At 41.1% G+C, this 27,745-nt stretch overlaps 1 protein-coding gene across 4 annotated transcripts; it reads left to right on the top strand.

Annotated features, from left to right (window-relative positions):
• Positions 1–1,327: 1,327 nt before the first annotated feature.
• LOC111237951 (abl interactor 2-like) lies at positions 1,328–26,734 on the top strand. Of its 4 annotated transcripts, XM_022767267.1 has the most exons (12): positions 1,328–1,444; positions 10,485–10,652; positions 15,599–15,775; positions 16,300–16,317; positions 17,570–17,673; positions 20,851–21,003; positions 22,898–23,022; positions 23,201–23,542; positions 23,788–23,952; positions 24,202–24,282; positions 24,384–24,569; positions 25,286–26,734. In XM_022767267.1, the coding sequence occupies exons 1-12, from the start codon at positions 1,328–1,330 to the stop codon at positions 25,459–25,461; spliced, it is 1,812 nt and encodes a 603-aa protein (XP_022622988.1). In that variant the 3' UTR covers positions 25,462–26,734. The 4 variants fall into 4 exon arrangements, with proteins under 4 accessions (XP_022622988.1, XP_022622991.1, XP_022622989.1 ...); XM_022767270.1 differs by lacking the exon at positions 23,201–23,542; XM_022767268.1 differs by lacking the exon at positions 16,300–16,317.
• Positions 26,735–27,745: the final 1,011 nt, after the last annotated feature.

Consider the following 27,745-nt stretch of genomic DNA (forward strand, 5'->3'; position numbering starts at 1 on the left):
TATTCACTGCTGTGGTAGTCGTTCAGCATCAGAGTCAACCCTACAGGTCAAGGTCCAGTCAGAGAACTAAGCTGTAATTAATTAAATTCCCACATTTTGGTGTGTGTGTGTGTACAATCATCTTTGTTAAACCCATCTTTGTTAAACAAAATGTGTTAAATTTCCTCAAAACTTGCTGTCCTGTAGGGTTTTTCTCCAACGCCATGTTGTCACTACTCATTTTTTGCCCCAGTACGATCATGAAACAGGTATTAAATTCATAAAAAAAAGATCTTTACAAGTGTAAAATTCAACTTGGACAAACCTGCAGAAATCCATTAGATGAAGGTTTGCCTTCTTCGGAGAGGAGGAGGAGGGCTGCCAGCACTGGGTGACATGGAGGACCCCTGACTCTGGAGGGAGATTTACCTGCAGGACACCTGTCTAAGAAAAACCCAGGTGTGAGAAGAGTTTTGAAAGCTCCGTAAACCTTTCAGAGCTATTAACCAGACCTCAACTGGGATATTAGGTTCACTAGAGGTGGAAATGAATTAAGCACATTTTCTCATGTAAGTAGAATTTTGATGTACTTTACCTGAGTATTTCCATTTTATGTTACTTTATACTTCACTACATTGCAGAGGGAAATATTTTTTATCTAAAACTGATTAACTCATTATATGTTTTACATATAAAAAGAAACAAACTAAAGCTGCCAGATAAATGTAGGAGAGTAAAAGTATAAATTACCATTTAAATACTTAAGACAAATACAAGCACCTCAAAATTGTACTTCAGTACAGTATTTAAAAATACTTAAAATGTGATTAGTCACATCCCACCACTGGTTGTCAGTCATTAGTAAAAGTGACTGCAGGATGTAAATGTGGTAACTTGACAAATTTGTTATGAATTACAGTGTCAGACAAATATCAGTTACATGGACATATATACTGTTTGTCATCATGTGTTTAAGCTAAACATCACTATTACTATTGTGAAGTCAGTGTCATGAACCTTGTCCCAGTTTTCATAGCTGTTGTCAGTGATGTAAATGTGTGAAAATATTTCCCTCTGAAAGTTGCATAAAATGGAAATCCTCAAGTAAAGTCAAACATTTACTTCTTAAATACAGTTCTCGAGTGAATGAGCACAGATTTTGGCTCCAGCTTCTCCTCATCCCTGGGAATTGACATCTCATCGACTCCAGTGTGACAGAAAATTCCCACTTTTTTCCGAGTTTGTTCTCGTTGTGAGTTGAGATTTCCCACAGCTCCTGAAGGCAGCAGGATGAGTCCGGCCAGCTCGCGCCGCAGCCGTTAGTTTAGTAGTAAAGAACCATGTAAAGATGGCGGAGCTACAGATGCTGCTGGAGGAAGAAATTCCTGCGGGACGGAGAGCGTTACTGGACAGCTTCACCAACCTGGAGAGAGTGGCGGAATACTGCGAAAGCAACTATGTCCAGGTACGTGCGAGTGTTTAAACACCTAGGTGTGTATTAGACAAGTCAGATAACATGTCGGGGTATAGTATTAGCAGGGAGTGGGCGTTTTTGAGAGGGGAGTGATGGAATGACTGTAACAAGCCCCGTTATGTTACCGTTAGCTTTTGTATGAAAGATAAAACTCACGCCGAATTCAATTTAAAAACTGGCATTTTTTACGGCTGAACATCTTGAACTTTAAAGCTAATTCGGCTGACAAATAATCCACCAAATACTAACAGTTCTTGAGAAAATTAAACTTTTCTAACTGGTTTACACAGCACCGCCGCGTACTGTGCTCTGCTGTGCTGTGGTGAAACGTGACTGTTGGAATGTAATTTAATTAAGTTAGTTATAAAAGTTGACATTTTACTCAATAATGTGTATAATTGGTATATTGCACGCGTCCCGAATGAAAGAGAGATTCGTGTTTATTCATAAAATGTCTTTAAACATGTTCTACAAGCGATGTGACATGTGTAGATAAGCAGGTAAAACAAAATATGGAGATGTTTCTATGGGAGTCTGGCGAGACACTAGTTTCAACCGTTTCTCCAATTAGTAGGAAAGGATGACCCAGTTAAAACTAACTCCATCAACAGAAAATTAATTGGCAACTATTTGACAGTTGATTATTAGTTAATTGACAGTTAAAAGCTTCTCAGTTGTGATGATTTGCTGCTTTTCTTTGTCATATTTGATTGTCAATTGAATATTTGGGGATTTTGGACTTTTTTTTATAGCAGGAACTTTTCACACAAAGTTGTTTTAAATCTGGTTTCAGTCCAGTCACTGGAGTGGTGTGGAAATGGGTTCTCTAACCTCCTATGGGGCCTTAGGGCAAAGATTTGTTTTTTGGGCCCCTATTGACCCCCACTATTCATGGCAGTTTCATAATTTCCCTAGGCATCCAGAAACATACCAGGAGTCTAGAGCTGAAATGATCAGTTGATTGGTCAATTAGTTGATTAGCAGGAAATTAAGTGAGACAAAGTTTGATAGATGATTAACTGCCAAAAATGCAAAGAAAAAAAAAACCTGTCTGTTGTGAGTATTTGCATAGTTTTCTGTGATAGTAAACTCAACATCTTTGACTTGGAATTATATAAACTTGCCAGATGTTTTTTCTGTGAAAAATAAAATCAATTTGATCAATATAAACTAAACAAACTAGATCTTGCACAGATCTCTGCAAGATGGAAGATGGAGAATTTGTCACATTTGATTGATTGGACTTTAGTGGTACAAGCTTCTCACAGATTTGTGGTTAATCAAATTATTTGGACCCTAATGATGTGGAGTCAATCTGGGGCTTTAAGTTCCTCAACAGTTTCCCACTTTCCCCAGTTGGCAATCCATTCGTGGGTATGGATGGGTACCTGGCATGCAAAACATCTCTTTTAGAGGAAAATATAAATTATTACTTTACTGGTAATTATAGATGATGAGTAAATGTGGTCTCAGCCTTAGAAGAATGACAAAAATCTACTGAAATTCAAATTTACTGAAGCAGTGTGGCCAAGAAGAGTGAAATTTGTGAAAAGTTAAGTTTTTAGTTTTATTTTAGTTCAAGTTTATTTATTTTTTGGTTTTGGTTATCTTTAAAATGGTTAGTTACTGGTTAATAATGAACCTTCTCATCCTCATTATATAATCTGCTCATGGTGTTTGATGTTACGTTATGAATGAAAAGAGAAAGTACTCGTCAGTTGTGTGGGTGAAATAATCCCTCCAGGCTCTGCAGTGGACAGAGTGAGTTTGTGCAGGCGATCCCCGAGGTTCTGTCGGCTTGTTTAGTCACCTATCATCACTCCTCTGCAGGGCCACTGTAACTCCTCTCTCCTAAATAAGATGGTCGAGTTGAGGGCTGCAACACTTTCTGAATCAGTCAATATTAGTCAGAAGATGGTGAATAATGTCCATCATCAGATGAGATCTGGAGATCTTCAAGTCTTTTTTTGTTGTATGTCGAACAGTGGTAATTCAAAGAAATGAATAGATGAATTAGTTGAATTTTATTATATAATATCTTATATATATTATATATGTCATACCATCTCGTCATGGCATTATAAGATACCTTTAAACCAAACAAGGCACCAGCACCACACAAACAAATAATTAGTTAAAGAATTCTGGAATTATTTAATATTTTTGCTTGAAAATGACTTTAACGGTTAATCAATTATCCAAATAGTTGCCGATTAATCTTCTGTTGATCACCTTTTGTTTCAGTCCTGGTTATGTGAGACATCCAGTGATGATCAGCACGTTCAGCTAACAGGAGAAAGTCTTATTTACATTTTAACACAGCTAGATAGCTGTTTACCAGGCTGCCATCATTCTCCTTGGCTGGTTCATGGAGACATGAATGCAGCGTGTGTGTATGTGTGTGTGTGTGTGTGTGTGTGTGTGTGTGTGTGTGTGTGTGTGTGTGTGCGCGCAGTTCATACGTGGGCAGGCGAGGCTGTTATGGACAACTGTTCCTCCTCAGTCGGCTCTAAACACACACCTGTTCATCTCCACATTTCATATTCATCTCATTTCTGTGTGTGAATTTCACTGTCAGTCACCAGAACAGGCTGCGTTAGCCGTCTGTCTTCTCTAAGGCTTGAGGACCCTTTAATTAACATTTAATAATGAAGGAATGATTGAACAGATTTTCCCCCCTTTTCTTTCTTTGCTTAATTCTTTCTTCCTTTCTCCATCCTGTTCTGATGTTTCTTTCTTCCCTTCCGGTCTCTATCCTTTGTCCATTTGTCCATTTGTCCATTTTTCCTTGAAATAACTCATAACACCGTCCTCTGTCTCTGTGAGCAGTAACTCTGTCCTCTCAGCCATCAAACCGCGTCTTCTCAAGAAAACACAACTCTTTTCTCCTTCATTAATTCATGTCCAAACGGGGCCAAACAGCTCAGGACCCAGTGGATGGCCTACATTCCCCCTGCAGCAGATGAGGGGAGCTGTTACATAACCCCAGTAGTGCTGTTGATCCTGTTTTATGGGCTAAATATTTGGATTCAGGCTTGACCCATGTTAAGCTCTACTTGGCTGTGTGACCCCCTCCTGGGTACAGTGGCCACAGCGATCTCAGACTGTGGGGATTAAATCTGTCTGGATGTATTTAATGTGGGGCAGCTGCTCGACATTATACTGTTAATGATACTTTTCATATCAATATGAAAAACTGCCAAATACTGAGGCATTCAATGATCAGTCAGAAAGTTCATGATCTATTAACAATTAGGAAAAGTCTTTGCAGGACTGTTGCCATGGTTAGTCAACTAATCGATCAGTCAATTGTCAGAAAATCAGTCAGCGACTATTTTGATAATCAGTTTTTTGAGCAAGAATAACAAACATCCTGGTTTCATATCTTCAAATGTTCTGATTTATCGATGTTATCTGATTTGTATGTCCTTTTAGACAGAAGGGTTTTTTTGGGTTTTGGACTGTTGGTTGACCAAAACGGATCAGACATTTTCAGTTGATCAGGAAAATAATCATCAGATTAATCAATAATGAAATACTGAATACTGAAAATAACTCTTAATCGTAACTATGATAAAGATTTTTGCGTAAAACTTCTACCTAGCCTTAACTCGGAGAGTTTAATGTGTTAAACATCCTGTCTCCTAACATTGTTTCTATCTGATTGTCTATTTTAAACCCTGTGTTCATGTAGGAGTCCAGGTGGTCCAATATAACACCACCCACACCTCCACTGTGTGCTGTAACTGAAGCTGCATGTTACACAGTTATCTCCTCTTTTCTATAGAGAAACCTGGAATATATATGTTTGTTAGAATATAAAGAAGTTGGTGAACGTGATGTGAACTGAAGCAGGAAGACGAGTCGAAACTCTGCCTCCATTAGTCAACATTCATTTTTCATAAAACACAACTTGGGATTTGAACATTTGTGCGTTTTCTCCACTGAGGCCCCTGAGCAGGCCTGCACTGAGCATGTGCAGACACCCCCACTCCCCCGGTCCCGTCCCGCTTTGTTCCCTCTGGGTCCTCCACAGCTGGTACCAGTTAGCTGTCAGCAGAGGTAGTCGTAATGTAACTCGACCTCCTGCTGCTCATTGAAAACACATGGTACCACTGCAGGAGGCAGGACGTGGACACTGGCCGTGTGTGTGTGTGTGTGTGTGTTTTTTGAGTTGGAAACCATGGCGATTGGTTTTCCAGTTGAAGGAGTATCAGCCTCCACCTTCAGTGTTGGTGCCAGGAACAGCTCCTGCGGGGGCGAAACAGGCTGAGCACTTGGAAAGATGGGTTTGTGATCAGAAGTTTGGCAAACCGGCTGATCACGTGTTCAAGCTGACATTATGTCACATTCTTCTGCTAAAGCAAAACTCCTCTTTAATTTGTTCTGTGTTCTCTGATATTAAGCTCGTTCTAACAGTTATTTACTGGGTGTCTGGAAAAGTCTTAAAAAGCTCTGAATGCACTTCCCTCGGACAGATTCCTGAAGAGTTATAAAAAGTCTTTAATTTCATTCACAAAGGCCTCGATTAATTTTTCTTGCCTTCTCTGGACAGTAACATTAGTTGGCTGTTAGAGGACCGTGGCTTTGTGGTGGTTTTAACTTTTAACTGAACTCTGTGACTTTCAAACCAGAAATATTGACTGTAACTTCATACAGAGGCTCTGGTCCAGGGGCCCTGTGACCTTGTGGACCCCTGGGCCTGTGCCCTGCTCAGTGATCCATCCACAGGTCCAGGTCCTGTTAATTTATCAATTATATCACTAGGGATTATTGTTATATACAGCTGGGAAGTCCTGGCCAAAGAAGTGATAAAAATATGAGTGGTTTCCATTATTATTCTACCACTATGAAAAAAGATATTGAATTTCATTCTGTCTGGTATTAAAAGGTCTTAAATTTTTTAAAATGTTTATTTGGTGAATGTTAAAGAAACCCTGATTTAACATTTGGCAAATGCACTTTGACTCTACCTGCCTCATCTGTATCTGCAGCAGTTAGTAATGTCCTACATTTCAAGAACCAGAGGAGAGCATCAACAATTGATCACCAACAATATTTCATTAAAAAATGTTAATATAAGTTGCAGCCAATCTGCTGATTATTGTCTCGATGACATTCGAAACATTTTAAATCACATAACTCAGAAACTAACAGCAAACGTTCACATGTGAGAAGCTGGAGCTGCTGGATGTTGATTGATGAATGATTCACTGATCATCAGTATATCTATATTTACTGTAAAAGGACTAGTCAAATAATTGATTAATGGTTTCAGCTCTAATGTGAATGATTTCTTATGAATTTGAAGTGGGAATAACTAACTGTAGCAGGCATCACACACACACACACACACACACACACACACACACACACACACACACACACTCTCTCTCTCTGACAGAGGGACCTGTCCTTGTATGGTAAAAGCTGTTGGCCGTTGGTGGCCGTCTCTCTCTGAAAGAAGGTACAAACAGACCTTTGTGTGTGTGTGTGTGTGTGTGTGTGTGTGTGTGTGTGTGTGTGTGTGTGTGTGTGTGTGTGTGTGTGTGTGTGTGTGTGTGTTTTAGACGAGTGGTTCAGACTGGGGACTTGTTGGACCAGGTTCAAAGCTGGAGAGAATGGCACTTGTAAAGAGTTATGAGGTGTGTCTCAATCTAACACACACACAGATTCTCCTCTGTCACACACGTCCACGCATGGTCGGTAAGTAGAGGCCATGTGACTGACAAGTCTGTAATTTGCAGGTGTAGAAAACACACACACACACACACACTGATCTGCTTGTAGTTCTCAGTGTCTTAGACAAGCTACAAACATTTATTTCAGACAGTTTTTAATGCAAAGGTTTTAGTATTTCAGCTGAACCTGTATGAATGATGCCACAATTTTCTTCCATTCCATTTTTTTTTTTTTGGATACACAGTATGTAACATGAAAAACCTGTGAAAAGATTTATCTGACCTGAAGGTGACATCTTCAAGTGTCTCGTTTTGTCCAAAACCCCCAAATATTCATTTTACAATGACATAAAACAAAGAAAAGCAGCAAATCTTCTGTTTTAGAGGCTGAAATCTGCTATTATTTGGCTTTTTTTTTTTTTACAATTTTTGTTTGAAAAAGTACAGATTAATCAATTATGAGAATGGTCACCAATTATTTTTCTGTTTTGTTTGTATTTGCATTGTAACAGCAGGAAATAAATTAACAGCAGGACTTTTCTACATAAAGTCTGTCTTCATTAGAAAAGAGGTCAGAGGAATCTGAGCGTGCATATGATTCCATGTAGATCTGATCTGATTCATGTACATGAAGCTCATATATTTAGTCTGAATTAGGGAAAAAAGCAGCAGTGTGTGTGTGTGTGTGTGTGTGTGTGTGTGTGTGTGTGTGTGTGTGTGTGTGTGTGTGTGTGTCGCTCTGCCCTATCCTCAGGCCAGAGGAGGCAACCCTCCAACTAGGTCACTGCTAACAGAACATCAGATGGCTGATGGGAAAGAGAGAGAGATATAAGGATGATGTGATGAAGATAGGAGGGAGAGGAGAGAGAGAGTGGAGAAAAACTGAACAGACGAGGAGGGAAGAATAGAAAAAGAGGTGGGCAGAGAATAGAACAGCATGAGAATAAAAGGAGGTAGAGGAGAGATGAATATGAGATGGAACAAGGGTAAAACTGGACTGAAAAGATTTACAGCTTTTCATCAATGTGTTTCTTCTCTGTGAACAGAAAAGACTCCCAGAGCAAAGTCCAAACCTGAGGAGAGGAGCCAGTGTTCCCTCATAACACCACAGTGTTTCTTATACATTGATTTATTTGCGCAGACCGACATAATATCAACATTGACCGCAACTCATTGATTTTACTATTTCAAATTGGTAAAATCTTGTTTCATTGTAGATTCGATCAGCCCCTCCTTTCTTTTAGTCAGACTGACCATCGGGGGAACTGGCAGAAATCCCACTCCCGGTGGGCCATGAAAAAAATACATAAATTACTGTGTCTTTAGCGGCCCTCTCTGTGTGCCTGTCATTCAGGGTGTGCAGAGCTGCTCTGTGTGGTCCAGGTCTGGGCTCACTGGCCAATAACAACATCTAATCAACCCTCTCCAGGCAGACCTGGCTTGAGGCAGATTTGTTTGACACAATGTGAGGCAATGGAGCTGTGTATATTGTTCAGTTATGTATTTGGCACAAAGTAGTGGAGCACCTTATAGTATACAGTATTATTTAATAATTAAGAAAGTCCCCCGTCAGCTATCCCCACAAATACAATCTATTTCTGTGGAAAACACAGCACCAAGGCTGAAACTAATAAAATATTAGAACAGTTAATCAAAATTGTAATATGGCCAAGTGCAACATGCTCTAAATGACGCATTGTGGTGATACAGAAATCAGATTCTTCAGGCGATAGGTAACAAGACCCAACAACACATCTTCATCATTTTTATATTTTTTTCCAGTGGAAATAAAATGCGAAAATTAAGGTTCCCACTGAAATTGTGACGCTATGCAAAAATATTCGCAATATGATTTTTTTTTGCATATCGGTCTAACAACATGAAAGATGCTCTCAATAACACTGGGTCACTGGGACTTTAAGCAGCATTCACACACACTCATGACATTGCATCTGGCCAATCAGAATCAAGCGTTTCCTTTAGCCTTTATACAGTATAATCAATACATTTGATGGAGTATTGTTGTGTTGTCTGAGCTCTGACTGTGGATGTAGGGCTGTGGGTCACTCCGGCCTGTGACACCAACTGTGTGTGTTTGTAGCCTGTTGTTCAGGTTTGCACAGAACTCACTGTACGTTACAGTGTGTGTGTGTGTGTGTGTGTGTGTGTGTGTGTGTGTGTGTGTGTGTGTGTGTGTGTGTGTGCATGTATGTGTGTGTGTGTGTGTGTGTGTAAAAGAGGGATACACATGGGTGTCAGTGTGTTTCTTGTCAACCTCGGGCATGAACGAGTTTGCACTGACCTACATCATGCTTCAGCAAACACAAACAGACGCACGCACACACACACACACACACACACACACACACGAACGCACACACACATCAATGCATCTCCTTATGCCTTGCTGTATTATGTACACATTCAGTATAGATGCAGACACACAGTTACTCACACACATGGTTACACACACACACACACACACACATACACACACATGCTTGTCTTACTATATTTGTTATTTGTAGGGACCTGTCACTGACACACACACACTCACACAGTCCCTCTGTCTTGCTAAAATGCTGAATGTGACACTCCAGCACAAATCATAGAAAATGTGTGTGTGTGTGTGTGTGTGTGTGTGTGTGTGTGTGTGTGTGTGTGTGTGTGTGTGTGTGTGTGTGTGTGCTTGTTGAGCAGAATCAATGAATGAACAAGCCAATGTGATTCACCTGTGACCTGTGACTGACCTCTGGAGCAGAAACACACACACACACTGTAACATACAATGAGTTCTGTGTAAACCTGAAACATTTATTTTTAATTAGTTGATGGAAAATTAATCAGCAACGATTCTGGTAATTGTTGGTTCAAGCGTCTGAGTTTGAGTATTTACTGTTTTTCTCCTTTTCCTTTTTATACAGTGAATCTCTTCAGACAGAGCAGAGTAGAAACACACACTGAACCTGTGAAACTGGAAATGTTTTAAAAACTTCATGATGAGCAGATAAAGATTTACTGGAGAAAATCTAATATCTTGAAGAGCAAATAAAAGTAAATAAAAAAGAAACTAATAAAATGACCTGGAATGAGGGGGTTGAATATAAAATTACATAGGAAATGTAAAATTTCATTTGCTTATATTTCAATCTGTTCTCGAGGGATTATGGGTAACCCTTGATGTCAGATGCTGTGGTGGAAATCTCAGTTTGGATTAGCATGTTAGCATATTGTGTTTTGGTGTTGGTGTTGTTTTGTTGGTGTCTGTCAGGTTGTTATTTCTCTGGTTTCTTCTGTGTATGTGAACACACTGCTGCTCCTTATTAATCTGTGTGTGTCTCTCCCCGCAGTCTGCAGACAAGCAGCGAGCGCTGGAGGAGACCAAGAGTTACACCACCCAGTCTCTGGCCAGCGTCGCCTACCTCATCAACACGTTGGCCAACAACGTGCTGCAGATGCTGGACATCCAGGCCTCGCAGCTCCGCCGCATGGAGAGCTCCGTCAACCACATTTCACAGGTCGGTGCTGAGACCAGAAGAATGTCAGTGTGGTTGGTTTTTAAACTGCTCATCTAATTTCAGAAGAATTATTATTTTCCAAACTCCTAGGCTTCTGAAACCCTTTGAAAATCACAAAGATTTCTAAACACAACAGCTGAAAAGTTGTTTTCCTTCCTCATGGTAAACTGAGAGTCAAGATTTCCCTCCACCTCCACAAACTTTTGTTTTTAAATCTGAGGTCTGTCTGTCAGCATGCATGAAGAATGAGCACATGCTCCATAAAATCATATGTACAGTGTTACTCATAGTGAGAGAGCACAACATGTAATCATGTACGCATGCAAGCACATTTATGTTCAGCGTTCTGCTCTCCCCACTGTGTAATGCTGAGAGCAGCAGCCCAGAAATCCTCTCAGGACGAATCTGCACTTAAAGAGAGAGTGCAACAGTGCTAAACTGCAGAAAGCTAAACTGACATGGAAAAGTGTCTGGAGTGTAGAAATCTAGTCGTTTTTCCCCTGAATGCTCACAAGGGTCTGGTAAATATGGGTTATGATGGCAAAGTGTGAAAGTTGTCTCTGGTTGTGATGAACCTGCAGAGAATCTGCAGCTCAATCTGCAGCTCCACTCGCCTTCACAGAGCTTTACAGTGAGTTTCAGCTCATTGTTTATCTGTGTGGACACAACTTTACTGCTCTGGTTCATTCTCTCCACTCTCATATTGTCGTTTTTGGGCTGCAGCAGCAGCTTTTTTCAGAACGTAGTGGCGCATTTAGCAGCTAAACAACCAGATATTTCCCTCAGGAGCTGGTGGAGACCAAACATGGAGCTAAAAGAGAGCGAGGGAGTACTGGACTGAGATTCATCAGGTGGATGAACGATCATGTTGTTCTGTGTCTGCTGGATGTAGAAATAAGAAATAAGCAACTGTTTGTTAACAAGTTGAAAGAGAAACTGATATAGAGTACAACAGCACCGGGACTTTTAACTACATGTATCACTCCGCTGTACATGTGTTCTATTCACTGCTAATTAGTGTTACATTAACGGTCGTTATCTATCTCCGTCTCGTGTGATATTGTTTAATTATAAAGTGATAATATGTCAATGTTGTCTTTACAACCTGTTTCTGCTGCCCTCAAGTGGCCAAAAATATCAGTTGTTGCAGGTTTAAACAACAGTACGCAGCGTACCTGTGGATGAACAGGGAGGGAGCTGTAACAATGTTTGTATGAAGGTGTCAATGAGAAGAGTCAGGCTTTATTGATTATAATGGCTGTGCTGCACAGCTGTATGAATATAAGTGAACACTACTGTGAATCTGGGTTATTTGATGGAAAGATACCAGCTGGGTTGTATTGCTTTAAACCAATATACTGTGACATGTAAGTACCTGGTCCAAGTGTCCGGTCACTGTCACCTCAAGTCCCCAGAGTCTTGCAGCAGTTAGTCAGTAAAACTAAAGATGTGATGATAAATGATGTTCAACACACTGAACTGTAAGTCTGACTTTGGTAACACAGAGGATGAACTGTATCGTAGCTCTGGTCTTTCATGAACTCCTGCAGAGTGGTGAGTGCAGCAGATTCCATCAGCCAGAGACTCAACACACACACAGACAGTCAGAAAACCTGATCAGTGCTGGAATCAAGTCGACAGGGAGGTTGTTAACCATGGTTCTCCATGTTCCATTTAAACATTATTTCCTGACTCAAAAGCAAGACACTGGTGTAAAAGTAAACATGGTTATCGAGCGTATTTACATGGGCAGGAGAATCTTGTATGGACAAGAAATGTGGTTTCTCCTGCAGGGTTCCTCTAAACCCCTTATAACCCCTTCAAGGAATTCAGATTCAAGTTCCTTTTCACAAACACATCTAAGATATCGGGTTACTGCAGAAAGTCAGCAGGCACCAGTTACTTGGGTGCATTTAAATCCAGTGTGAGGAGACAAAGCACGAGTCCTCTTCATGTTTTTCAACCGGTCAGACAAATAAAACCACCTGTAGGAGTGATCGCACCCAACGTTGTGAAGCATCACCAGTGGTTCAATACGGCTTACACAACACTCTGCACCCACACATCTCGCACTGCAGCTTCATATTCCAAGGCAAACTCGCATGTCACGCACACAAAGTGAGCTCAGTGTAGGAAAAAGAAGAAGAAAGTCGCTGAACATTAAGTATCTTCACAGATGAGCTGTGTAGTGAGGACTGAAATCATAGTTTTCAGTGGTACAGAGGCTCCATTCTCCTCCTCAGACCTCTGAATAATCAGTATAATCAGTATAACACTCTGCATGCAGGGATAATGAGATGCTTCTGTCTGTGTTAGACCAGGCCTGTGATTGCACGTCATAATTACCGCTTTCTGTTCAGCGAGACACAGTCACATCTGTTATGTAGGCGAACGTTTCATGCAGCGAGGCTCCGTCTCATGAGGAACCACGCTGAGATGATCTTTTATCATCCATTCTTCGTTTCACGCCGGAGCAATCAGCCAACAATGTGATCATGTAACACCAAGAGGAAATCAAGACAAACGTACAGTGGATCTGTATGATGCATTCAAATACACAAACTCAGTGCAGAACAAATGCGTCGGTAGATCATCAGTTCGTTCATGGTCTCAAACAGAGAGGATTCAGTTTGCTCTATGTGCAGTAGGTGTCCTGCTTCGTTCAGATACTGGAGCCAATTACAGAATTCCCTTCTGTAAAGTCAAGTCTAGTTAACACCTTCAACGATCACAACTCTCTTCTTCTTGGGTTAATCAAAACTTTCCCAACATAACAGGACGAGTGTCAAATTATTTTTCTTAAAAACAGCTGTTGCAAAAGTGGAATTATGTGTGTGATCTGGAGATTCAGCGTCTCATGCGACGGGGGCCCGCAAACACAGAGGGAAAACATCTGTCATATCGACACCATACATGCAACATTATTAACACTGACACCTTTCACTGTAGTTTGTAGTATGACACAGACATGAAATACATATATATATATATATATGTGTGTGTGTGTGTGTGTATATATTTTTTTATACCTTTTAGCAGCTGTATGTGGACACAGTGGAGGCCACATGTACTATATGGCCATAGCAGAAACTCAATGTAGACTAAAATTATATTATGTCAATAATTTAACAGGTGAAGGGCAGTATGCTACTGGTGCTTGCTCTCTCTCTCTCTCTCTCTCTCTCTCTCTCTCTCTCTCTGGGTGTCTGTGCTGCCCTGAATGAGGGTTTATAATGAAAAGAAATCCAACATTCGAGTACTGATGGCTGTTATTCATGACAGTCTCTATGTAGAGAGATCAAGCTGCAGTAGCAGCGACGCAGCAAACACACAGCCGGTGTGAACACACACACACACACACATATATGTGCGAGGCAGGCAGTTACAGTCGGGCCAATATGGTGTTGGCCATATAATTGTAATTCTAGACTGTTACTTGTGATGTTGCTGTTTAACTTTTAACCTTGTCTGGTCCAGCAGCAGCAGCAGCCGTGAGCTGCTAAAAGCAAAGTGAAGTTCATCTGAATTTATTTTCTGTTATGTGATTAATTCACTTCTCAAAGCAGCAGTTTTATCCCCTTCACCCACATACATTTCCTTTTTAATTCACCACTGAAAATACAGTTTAACACTTGTCCTGACTCCAGGCTGGAAGAACAGGTTTTCATCCATATTAAAATGCAACACACCAAAATATCCAGTGTGAGAGCAGAGAACAGTGTGAAATGTGTTTCTCACTCTAAGTGCATTTTGGGTTTTTAGTCAGACAGACAGTTGGACAGATGATTAATGGATCAGTGCAACAACCAGTAGATGGATCAATAACAGTTTCTGCCCAGTTTTTAAATCAAAGCTTGCAACTCTGTGAGAAAGTCTCAGTAAGCTTTTATTAAAAGGAACAAGAGGGAGACAGAGCTGTAACACACACACACACACACACACACACACACACACACACACACACACAGACACACACACACACACACACACACACACACACACACGCCATTCAGAAAGCATTCGTACTATAATGCCATCATTTATTTTCCTGTCTGTTTCAGGCTGCAGTGTTCTGCTGCTCAATGAAATGTTCTGTTTAGACGCAGTCTGAGCATCTTAAAGACTTTTGAACGGAAAGACTTAAACTTCTTTTAATTCTATCAAAGCTGTGATATTGTCAACCAGTCAGCAGGCTCTTTTGGCAAAGAAACGTACTGTATGTTAATGGTAAACTTATAATCCTGAAGTCATTATATCAGACCACATTTTTAGCTTCCGATTAAAATGTCAACACAAATACCTGCAGAAATTATTATGTGAATGTATAATATATAAACATTATACCTGCTAAACATTAGCATGTTTGCACTGTCATTGTGAGCGTGTGGCTGTCCACTCTTAGTGTTGTTAATACTGTTTATGAAAATGTCATTTTTTCAGCAGTAGCTGTTCAGTGTTATTTACATTCTGACATTGTGTCTCTGTGTAGTAGTTTTCATTGTGGAGTCCAGCATCAGGGAAAGAGGCACAGTTTATTTATTCTCGTGTTACCAGGTCAAGCGACTTGTTTAAAATTATTGTAATGTTAAAACAGCTTGAGGCCCACAGTTTGTTTGTCTGTGCTGTAAACTGTTCATCAGTTGCTCTTCTTCCGCTCGAATCGTGTTTCCTGCTTTCATTGGTCATTTAGAACAAAACTCTGGGACCTGTCTTATTAAAACACACTTGTATGAAGGATTATGACTTTAATGTTCTAACACCAAATTCTGCTGCACGTTAGATCGTATGATAGAAGCAACAGAAATCTTCCACCTGTTTTCAGATATGTGGAGTTTACTGTAAGTGTTTGTGCCGAGGATAAATCTGGTCTTTTCTGTTTGTTTTATTTAAGCCAGAGACATAAATTAGTCATTAGATTCACTCTCTCTCTGTTTTCCTCTTTTCAGACCGTCGACATTCACAAAGAGAAGGTGGCGAGGCGGGAGATCGGCATCTTGACCACCAACAAGAACACGTCCCGCTCGCATAAAATCGTCGCTCCGGCCAATCCGGAGAGACCGGTGCGCTACATCAGGAAGCCCATCGACTACAGCGTGTTGGACGACATTGGACATGGAGTCAAGGTGGTGATCATGATAGAAATGATGTTTTATAGATGTTTTCAGTGTCTCTAAATTGTCGCATTAAAAGACAGAATACAGCAATACAAAGTTTTCAACACTGAGAATAATAACGAGATTATCTCCAGAGTGATGTGATGTAAACCTGCATGTGTGTGTGCACGGCCGAGTGTGTGACTCACTAGATATGTAGTGTGCTCTCGCAGTGTAAAACACCAACGTGTGGGACAAGTGGCGCTGATTATCTAGTGACTGTTTTTTCAAATTTCTCATTTATTTAAGTACAACTTGACATTTTTTCATGTGGAGCTGCAGCTCATCATTTCACAGCAGCTCTTCCTCTCTGACTCTTTCTCTCTGTCTGTATTTCAGCTCGTCTGTATCTCTCTCTCTCTCTCTGGGATGTTGTTTCTGCCTTGTGTTTCTAACAGCTGATGATGTTTGCACGAAGCTTTTACACTGACACTAACCTCTAGACAACTGTTCTCCTCTCCTCTTTCTCCCACTGCTTTCACTGACGAATTCAGTGGTTGTTGAGGTTCAAGGTAAGGATGCACAACACACCTACACACATATCAGACCTGTAACTGCGACAGGAAAAATACCACTGTAAAGCTGAGGAATGTTAATGACAAACCTCTTATTTACTAAAGCCTGTTCACACATAACATACTCAAAAAACATTGTGTCACCCACCACGATTCAAGACTCAAGTGGCTGATGCCTCACATGTCTCACGCTCTTTTTTACTACTCAGGAAATGGAAACACCACATTTTCTCCTTTAGCTCAGCTCTGTAAAATGACTTCAAACAAATGGGGTGGAAATATGAATAATTAAGATACGGGATTTAGAAAACAATGTGTGGAAACTACTTTGTTGTGCACACCCAAAAGCTTCAGGCTTAAGAGAGCCTGCTATTTTTATATGTGTGAACAGGGTGTAACTGATAGTGTTATTTTATTATTATTATTTTTAATACCAACATTGATAGGTGAGAAATAAAATCAGCTATGATTTGTGCTTTTTTATTTCTCTGCGCCGGCGACAGTCAGAGCTGGAGACATATTGTTCTCAGGTTGTCTGTCCATCCTGTTCTCGTGGACACGATATCTCAGTAATTTGGCTCAAACATTCACTTGGACTCGAGGATGAACTGATTAGAATTTGGTGATCAAAGGTCAAAGGTCAAGGTCAGTGTGACCTCACAAAACAATTTTTAGCCAGTACTCAAGGCTTCGCACAGAAATTCTGACAAAATCTCACTCATTTGTGTCATATGTTATACGACTCTGGATAAACAGGGATGTGACCTGGAACTAGTCTGAGTGGCGGAGGGATACGACCACGAGGCGTTAATTTTAGTTTTAAATGCACATGACACCATTATTTTGATAAGGGGCTCTTAAATTTGGATGTTAAAGAACCGTGACCATGTGACTGATTGGAGCATTTTACAGTTGAAAAATAAACCTGTCAGCGCCCTCTGGTGGATAAACTCACCAACATACAGCACTGTGCAAACGCTTTAGGCACCAACAGTAAAGATACTTTCTAAAATAATCCCATAAATCGTTTTTATTGATTGATTGACTTCATACAGAGTGAAGTGAAGAGAAAAACTATCAATCAGATAAATATTTGTCTTTAAAACAGCAGGATTTGTGAAGATGGTTCAAATGACTCGAATCAGGCGCCTCCTGATGGTGTTGCATGATGGATAAGAATATAAACATCTAAAACAGTCTGAGGTGAGGACTTACCTTTGCTTGTGTGTTTGTGTGTGTGTTTCCACAGGTGAACGGCCAGCAGAACATGAAACTAGGAGGCGGTCTGTCCCGGTCCAACCCCCCCACCCAGAAACCGCCCAGCCCTCCGAGGGCGGGCAAGGGCATCTTAGGGTATGTAACATACACACACTCCCATGCATCCTTTTACAGTGGCAGGACAAAGTCTGATGAAGATCTAAACTCTTCATGCTCATCAACTCCTCTTCCTCCTCAGCCTTCTGAGATCTTTGTTGTGAGGCCTGTTTCACATCAGCTGATGTTTCTCTAACGTTTGAGTGTTTTTATATCACCATGCCGACGGCAGTCAGAGCAGGAGCCATAGTGTTTTCAGGTTGTGCGTCCATACGTCCCATTCTTGTGAACGCGATATCTCTCTAACACCTTGATGGAACTTCCTCAAATTTGGCACAAACATTCACTTCACTCAAGGATGAACTGATCAGATGTTGGTGGTCAGCTGATCCTTTTTTTGTTTGTTGTTTGTGTTTCTTGGAAATGGAGAACAGTGCAGATAGATCCACCTTCACAGCTGTACAGATGTGTTGTTCTTTGCATTTGTGTGTGAATGTGTTGCAGTGTGTGTGTGTGTGTGTGTGTGTGTGTGTGTGTGTGTGTGTGTGTGTGTGTGTGTGTGTTTTGTCTCTTGGGGAAGGACGGAGCATCCTGCGGCGAACTTATTACAGATTTGACCCGGCAGAGGGGGATGACATCACACACACACACACACACACACACACACACACACACACACTGAAACACAGTGCTCAGAGGAATAACGTCATGCGTTGTGAAAGCTTGTTGTTCTCTCTCCTCAAACATCTAGGTCACCCAGCTGTATCTCTCCTTATCTTCATCTTTGCTCCTCTCTTTCTCTTATTGTCCTATTTTCCTCTCTCTCCTCCTTCGTTCTCTCTGTTCTTCTCACTTCAACCACCTCACTTCCTTTGTGCCCTTCTCTCTCTCTCTCTGTCTCTCTTCACTGCAGCTCTGATCCTCTCTTCCTCCCTCTCTCTCTGGTACTGCAGCATCTAGATGTTGTGAGGTCAAAGGTCGTGTGTTTGTTTGAAGCAATAGTTCAACATTTTGGGAAATAACACCGTTTTCTCAAGATTATTAGGAACTTAAAAGCTACAAATATGTTAAGTTAGATGTTTGTACATGCTACTGTTGTTTTGTAATTAATGTATTCCAACCCCCTTTCTATTTTTATTACAACTTCATAAAGATCATTTAAAACTCTCACCACCAAAAAATCATTTACCATCATAATAATAAGAAAAAAACTGTTTTCATCCTCAATATATATGAATAAAATGTTTAATTAAACAATAAAATATATAGATATATTTTGAAATGCGTATTCATTGTCCAACATATTCATGATGATAAATAAATTCAGCAATTTGCGCCTCTACATGAGACATTATTGAGCATTAAATGGAGGAACGTAAAATCAGACATGTGAGTGGAATCAATCTGAGCTGATATTTCCCAAAAATGTGCAACTGTTCATTTAAAATCCCAGTGATGGAGCTTTAAATCATTACAATACTTAGTGTGTGTGTGTGTTGGTGTTTGTGTGTCGGCACCACCTGGTCCCCCTGTTGGACGTGTCAGTGCTTCTTCCTGTTACATGTAACCTGCTGATCAGAAGCTGTGTCTGCATGATGGATCTTAATTATGAGGCAGAGATGAAAGTGTCGAAGCATCAAACTGTCTGAAGATTTGAAGTGAAAAAAACGTAGAAGTAAAAATGACAGCGATGTTCAGAATAAGACGAGAAAGAGAGAGAGAACTGGAGTTTGTTGGAAGGAGGGAACAGAAGCAGTTGGGAGGAACTGAGTCCATCTGTCCCTGCGTCACCGCATACACACACACACACACAAATGTGCACGCAGAGATGAGGCACAAACACACAGCAGTGGGTTGGCATCACGCTGCAACCAACAGGCCAAGTCCTTCTGTCAGTACATACACTCAAACAACAACAACAACAACAACCCAGACTCACACTCACACATGAATCTCACTGGCTCTCTCTGTTCTAATTCCTGTTTTTATGTTTAGTGACATGTTACAGAAACAATCATCACCACAGGCTCCACTCATCATGCTGTTCAGTGTTGATTTTAAATCACTCTATTAAGGTGTAATTATGTTTTTTTGTGTGTCTGTTTTGCTTTAATAATCTTGTTCAGTCGAGGGAGAAATCTTCATCCTGAATGAATCTCACTCACTGGTTTTTGTCTTCAGCGTGGTTTTGGTGTTTCTCTTTGATGCTCATTTGTTCTTATTCTCTTCAGCATTGTCTAAAAATACTCCTTGACCTTTGGAAATGACCTTAACAGATTTCTCTGTTCTGCACAGAAAGGAGGAGGCGATATTTATATGTAGGAATAATGTATGAATACAGTGACTGTAAGAGTAACGAAATCCATTTTGTTGAATTGTAATTATTTTTATGGTTTCACAGAGTTGACAGGTAATACTAGAATAAACAAGTAAGAGCTGCAGCGCCCTCCTGTGGCTCCTTAACCTTAATAAAAACCCTCACCTGAAAAATGTTATTGAAATAATAACAGATGGAAATTTAAATTTAAGTGACAAAGACACTCCTGAGGGTTAAAATAAAGAAATTAAGTTTTATTGACAAAAATTTACTCACATTCCTAAAGATAGAAAAATGGAAAAATAATTTTAAAAAAAATTTGTGATGGAAAAAAGAAAAAAAATATGTAAAAAAACAAAAACTAAACCACTAAACAAGCGTTTAGTCAAAAGTATGATTTGCATGTTTTTCTTTAACATCCTTTACGTTACTTTTCCTTTTTTTGTCTTTAAAGCTCCTGAAAACTTGGTTTCTCATCTTATGTGTTTCCTGTGTAACATTAAATATCTATAACTGAATAAGCAACAAGAAGAATGAACGCAGCTAACCGTCTTCATCAGCACTGAGTGGGTGGCACTTCAGGTGTTATCGCTGGTGCACAGAGACAGGTGATGTTACCTGTTTCCAGCTGAGCTCTGAGAAAAGAAAAGACAAGAACAGGAATGGATGAATCTCACATGTGAAATAACCAAAGATAATTACAGGACCCTCAAAGATGCTGTGGAGTCTGGATTGTTTAAACAAACCAACACTCACATTTTTATTTACAACATGAAACAACATCATTTCAGGTGTTTGGGCGTTCCTGGAAAGGTAGGCCCCGCCCCCTACAGGACGGTCACAGTCAGATTTCTCCCTCTATTAACCCTCTTTTCACCCTCACCCTTTTGCATGTACAGGAAGAACTCCCCCTACAGAACCCTGGAGCCAGTGCGCCCCCCAGTGGTGCCCAATGATTATGTCTCCAGCCCCACCAGAAACAATATGGCCGCCGGGCAGCTTCCCAGTCCGGCCCGCACCGCCACCCTCAACCATCGACCCCGAACATACAGGTAGCCGGGCGTAAACATGGCTGCCAGAGGGGGACCAGAGCTTTTCCTTCTGCAACACAACAAATCTCAACTTTTTCTATTCTTACATATATATATATATATATATATCTGTGTCTTTGAGAGGCAGATATTCAACACATCCACTTGTCTGGTTTTGGGACGACAGATTCTAGAAATGTTTGGAATCACTGGATGTGTGAGATTAATAACAACAACATGTGTTTCATTTAAGTTCCCACACTCAACACATTCTCGTCCCTCAGCGAGTTTTACTTCAGGCTTCCTTCCATTCTTGGTATTTCTGTCTGAGCGAATCACGTTTAGTGAAGTGACTGAACGTGAATCAGCTTGAGGCTCATTTCTTACTTAAAGGAAAGAAACATGGTAAAGGAATCGTTCTCAAACTGTAGCTCAGGCCTTGACAGTTTGGGTTGCGTTCAGGTTAAAGGGAAACAGATTAAACAGATGAGATACAAACATGTTGATCGGTGAATAGATTGATAGAGCCAGGCTAGCTGTTTCCCCCTCTATCCAGTCTTTATGCTAAGCTAAGCTAACTGGGTGATGGCTGTTATATTTATAAATATTGTTGTTTCTTTTTAGATTTTAGCCCGAGCCTAAATCATCTCTGTGGTTTGTTGCCAAGAGAGAAACTTTAAAGAGACATTAAATCTGTTCTTCATCTCACTTCCCTCTGGCTTCTTCTTCTGCTGCCATCCAGTGTTTCCTCTGTGGTTTTATCCAGCAGTGACTCTTACGGGGGGGGGGGGCAGTTTAGTTTGGGTTCATCTGAAACATTTCATATTGTCACTGTAATTAGTGAACCACAGTAAGCTGATAATTACTGATTAAAATTGTAACTAAATTGTTATTCGTCCAACAGTCCCTCTTCTTATTTAGCTTTTTAAGAAACACGCTCATGAATATATGAATGAATATTTTTTATTTAAGATCCTGATAAAAGATTGAACATTTTAACGACCCGGTTGAGGTAGAGTCACAGCTGATCGAACACAGAGGACACACACAGCTAACACTGCTTCATCCTCGCAGCATCGACTAACTGAGTCTCTTCTCATTCACTGGTTCAGCTTCGTTCTCTCTCCTCTGCTGTTCATGTCGCTGTGTGAGCTTGTTGGTGTCCTGGACGGGAAAAGAGGATAAATACTCTCAATGTAGAACTCTAATTTAAATTGGCATCCATTTCAAATTCAGTCAGATTTGTGTCTGTGGATGATGGTCACACATTTTACTTTTTGGTTTTAATAATTGAACGACACATCTGCAGCCTGCTCAGGAAGCACATGGGGCTGTTGAATTGCAAAATCTTACACTTGGAATATCTTCCTCCCGTTACCACGTTTGTCTGTATCGCTCCGGAGCTTTGGGCCAATCAGATCGTGTGTTTGCAGCTTTTCATTGTTTCATTGCTTCTGTGCTGATGTTCACCTGACTCACTGCTGCTGTTCATGACGTCTTCCAGACATCGCTCTGCTTCTAATCTGCTGTTTCTCTACAGGCAGCTGTCTGTCTGTCTGTCTGTCTGTCTGTCTGTCTGTCTGTCTGTCTGTCTGTCTGTCTGTCTGTCTCTGCTGCTGCTGCTCCTCCACCATTTTTTACTTCATTACCTTTGTTTTTTAAACATTTTAAAACGAGTGAACTCGTCATTAAAGGAAAGTTTTGTACATTTGAGTGAAGCTGTAAATATGTAAGACCATATAAACATGTATTAGACATAAATAGGAAAAAATCATTTATGTAAATACTGAACAAAACTCCCCATGCATATCATCATCTGAGTGTGCAGTGGTTAGGTTTGACTTTCACGTGTGTGTGTGTGTGTGTGTGTGTGTGTGTGTGTGTGTGTGTGTGTGTGTGTGTGTGTGTGTGTCAGTGGTAGCAGTGGAGGCAGTCACCCCAGCAGCAGCAGTCGGAGCAGCAGCAGGGAAAACAGCGGCAGCGGCTGTGTGGGAGTTCCCATCGCCGTGCCGACGCCCTCCCCACCCTCCACCTTCCCAGGTAACACACACACACACACAGATGCATGCACAGTGCACATACACACTTCTATCCTTCTAACTTGAGATATTGACAGTGAATCTGTGGTTTGCACTTTGTCGCTCACTCCCTCCTTTAACCTTCCTTCTCAACTCGTTCCTCCTTTTCTCCTCCTTCCTTCTTTCCTTCCTCCCTCAAGTTTCCCCGACTACTGGACCAGCTAGCTCCTCCTCTACCGCTCCTAACTCCTCCCCCTCCCCCTCCCCGACTCCTTCCTCCTTCTCCTCCTCCTCCTCCACGACAACCTTAACACAACCCAACGCATCCTTGCCACCAAACTCACCCGCACATCCTACTGACTCCACTCCTCAATCAAACTTACAATCAAACACACCCGCCAACACTTCCCCGCCCTCTAACCCCGCCCCCGGCACAGCTGAGCTCCAATCCGGTGTTTTTCCCGGAGAAGTGTCTCCCCTCCTTCCTCCTGCTCCTCCTCCTCCTCTCTCCTCCTCCTCCTCCTCCTCTTCACCTGCTGAAGGTGAGTTTCTCCAACTCACCACGTCCTGCTCACTCCCTTCATGTCCGTCTCCTCCATCATCTCCGTGGAGACGTTTTGATATTGATTGATATTTAATGAAGCTACTTTTTTAAGAATAAAATAAAAGTATGTGTTAAAAACAAAGAGAAATTCAACCGTCCCATTTAAATAAACGTGTTCAAGACATTTCAGTTTTCAGCAGTGTGGTCATGTGTGTCTGACTCCGCCCCTCTCTGCTGTGTCAGGTCCTATTGTCCCTCAGTTCTACAGCATGAACCGACCTCAGCCACGACAGCAGGCTCCACAGGTGGGGGGGTCACTGCCGTACCGCCGCCCCCCCTCCGTTACCGGTCAGCCAATCGTAACACAGAACCAGGTCAACGGTGGTCCGTACTACAACCAGAGCCCAGGTAACGCTGCAGTAAAACCCGTCCGATGGAGCTGGTTGTGTTCAGAGCGTAAGGGGCGTGGCTTAAACTTGACGGTTGTGGTTTGTTGTCAAGGTTTGATAAAGGGTATGACCTCATGACATCATATTGTCACATGACATTCACGGGGAAAATAATTCATTATTATTAATATTATTAAAATCTGATTCTGATTATTAGTGGAATCAAAAGCTCATTATGTTAATTAACTGTTAATTTGTGTGTTTGCAGCCTCCCCACCTCCCCCCTCCCTCCTCCAGTTCACCCCTCAGCTTCCTCTGATGGGTTTTGTTGCTCGAGTTCAGGAGTCCAGTAAGTTTACATGCCACTTGCACAGTGTGTGTGTGTGTGTGTGTGTGTGTGTGTTTTTCTGAACCTTCTCATCTTCATCTTCATATCTGCTCCATCTCCAGTTTCAGACGCCCCTCCTCCCCCTCACCCTGCTGCTGCTGAGAGCCAATCAGGGCCTGAGGAGCCCCCGCCTACTCCTCAGCCATTGGAGGATGGACATGAAGAGGAGGACTCAGCAGTGGTGGAGTACAGCGACCCGTACGCTGAAGAAGACCCGCCGTGGGCCCCCAGAAGCTACCTGGAGAAAGGTAACGCTATACACAACACAACCATCCGTATGTCAGTCAGATGTCTTGTTTGTTGTGACCGTCAGTCCAGAGAGATTCAGTTTTCTATAATAGAAGACAAAATAAACAGAAAATCTTGAGAAGTTTTTCGGTGACAATTAATTTTACGATCCTGTATTTTAAGTTCCTGGAAGGTTTCTTCATAGTTTCTTAAAAATGACATCTTATTACCAGATAATGTTTGGAAATTAGATAAATGTATCTCCCCTGCTTTAAAAGACCTTTTAGATTTGTTGTAACGACACTTGTAAGTGTTTTACTTGTGTTTGATTTGATTAATTAGTCATTCCTCTTTGTTTTCTTTGTCTTCGTGTCTAATGTTTTCTGACACTTGTCAGGCCGTCATTGTAAATAAGAATTTGTTCTTAATTTGTCTTGTCTGGTAAAATAAAGGTTGAATAAAACTAAGTTTACAGGAAATTAGCTAGAGAATACACGCTGTAAAATTAAAAATTATATATTTTATCTCTTTAAAAAGTGACTCAAAAACTCAATCGATCCTCAAACAGCTGCAAAATAAATTTTCTGTTGAAAACTATGAATCCATTAACTGAAAGCTTTCGTTGTGTTACTGTGTTTCTTTAATCGTATTTTTGGTGAGTATTGGTGGTAATAGGCAATAATGAAAAACTGATCACAGAGAGTAATAATATTTTGGCGTGTATACCGCCCTCTAGTGGTGGCCATCTACGACTACACCGCCGACAAAGAGGACGAGCTGTCGTTCCAGGAAGGAGCGATCATCTACGTCATCAAGAAGAACGAGGACGGCTGGTATGAAGGAGTGATGAACGCCACCACCGGCCTCTTCCCCGGGAACTACGTGGAGTCCATCATGCACTACGCCGACTGAGGAAGAAGAAGAAGAAGAAGAGTGTTTGTCTTGTTTGTTGACTCGCTCCTCTGTCGTCTCTCAGCTGCAGTTCAGCGTCTTGGATCTGAACGAAAAAGGGAAAAACTGACTCGTTCCTACACTAACCAATCACAAGCAAATCAGAGCCTGTGAACAGAAATCATTGGTTCACTAATATTTTATTGTGAGTATGTGACAGGATCTGATTCCAGCTGATCCCTCTCTGTCTACCCACAGTTCTTTGCTGGTTCAGATTATGTTTTAAAATAATGAATCTGCAGTTCTCTTGTTAGAAGAAGACTGAGGCATTTTCAGGCGTCTTAATGTTATTTGGTGAGAGTTTGGTGTGAAGGTGGCGAACAGCTCTATGATGGAAAGCTAAAAAAGAACATAGAGATGTGTTTTTTAAATTTAGTTTTCTTATGATCAGAAGAAATTCATTTTCCTTGAACTCACTAAATAATCAGTGTTACCTGAACTCACAGACTTATCAGCATCTTTGTCCGTCCAGAATAAACGTCCATAAATCAACATTCTCCGTCCCAGAGGAAACTGTGACGTGACACGTGACACGTGTTTGTGTCGAATCCCAGAGTTTAAAAAGACAGATTTGAAGGAAACTATGCAAAAACCACCTTTGCACAAAACACTGAGTCCAGATAGAGATATCATTATTTCCCCTCCCCCCTCTTTTTTTTCTTCCTTCCTTTCTGTTTGGCTTGAAACACTTTGAATATCCTGTCTTTTCCTGTCTTTGGCCTTTTTATTTTTGACTTGTGTTATTAGTCAATCAAGGAGAAATCATATCGTCACTACTTAATCACACAAATACTTAAGTCTGGTTTACTGATCATTGATCGTTAAAAATGGTCCATGATTATTTAAAGTAAACTAATGACAAAATGTTGGGAAGGATATTTCTGTTATTTGTGGATGAAAATGGCTTTAAAGTTATATTCCTTGAAATTTAAGTCCTGGTTGATGTGGTGACACCTGTGGTTACCATGGTAACAGTAGTGTGGTCAAGTTGAGCAGCTGAATCTGTTTCCAGTGCAGCCAAACAAACTCAACGATCATCACAACCTCCTTCTGACTTCCTGCTGCGCACTCAGCCACACAACAGCAGGACACAGTGAGAGCTGGAGGTGTGCAGTCTGTGACTGCTTCAAAATAAAAGCCCCCCTGTGTGTGTCCAGATAAAGTCTTTTAAAGTGAAGCAGCAGCGGCAGGAAATGCTGTTTACATGAGCAGTAACTGAATCCAGCTGTGATCCAGCTGTGATCCAGCTGTAGGAGAGTGAACAGTCAAGAGTGAGGCTGGTATCCATCAGATCTGGATCACAGGTTGCATCACTTCCTGTCGGTCCCTCCTGCTGAGTCGGATGATCTGAGTGTCAGAAACAGGTTCATGGAAACCTTAAGGATTATAACTTGAAGACTAATGAGTGTGTGGTGTTTGGGTAAACAAGGTTGTACAGTAGCGGTGTCCCATCAGTGGCCCCAACAGCTGGAGGTCGACAGCTGGATCCATTAATGATGTGATGGAGTTGCATCACTTCAAAGAGAGAAAAAACACTTTTTCTAACGCGATGAAGGTCGAACACAAACGTTGTTGATGCACAATCTGCATCATTTTTAATGAATTTCTGAGATAATCTCATAACAGTATTAATTGTTGTAGAGTTTTAGTACCAGATACTAAGCTTTGTAAATACACAGCCCCTCAAACGTCCAGAGGAGAGTTCAGTAGCTTATTCCAAACTGCAGATCGCTCTGTTTCCTCTTTTCTCCTCCTTTAAAATAACTCCCTTCTCCTCCTCCTCCTCGTTCTCCTGCTCTTGTCTTAATAATAGAAGGGATCACTCAGACTCTGTTCTGTGTCTCTTTAGGTTTCTGAGTAGTTTTCTGTTGTGCTGTAGCAGGGCTGGAGTCTCTCTGCTGCAGCTTGTTCACTTTGGGAATTAAAAGCCATCGTGGCCAGTGGACGTCGAACCAAACTGACCACTACACCTTCACACCACAGGTCAGAGTTCAAACCAGTTTATATTCAGTGAATTAGTAGGATTAGTAGGAACTCGTTCTTTCGTTCCCCTCCACCTTTCTTCATCTTTTTTTTGTCTTATTAAAATTAAGAATTAAAAAGAGATGCTGAGGATTCTGGGAGAGGAAGCAGAGACGAGAAAGACACAGAAGCTTTACAGAGAAAAGGGAGAAAACAACAATAACACTCAAAGGTTTTGAATTTGTAAACGAAGACGAAGCCGTCCTGCTGTGATGGACAGTGT

This window comes from Seriola dumerili, unplaced genomic scaffold (genome assembly GCF_002260705.1).
Source record: "Seriola dumerili isolate Sdu_G_001 unplaced genomic scaffold, Sdu_1.0 BDQW01001125.1, whole genome shotgun sequence".
Lineage (NCBI taxonomy): Eukaryota > Metazoa > Chordata > Actinopteri > Carangiformes > Carangidae > Seriola > Seriola dumerili.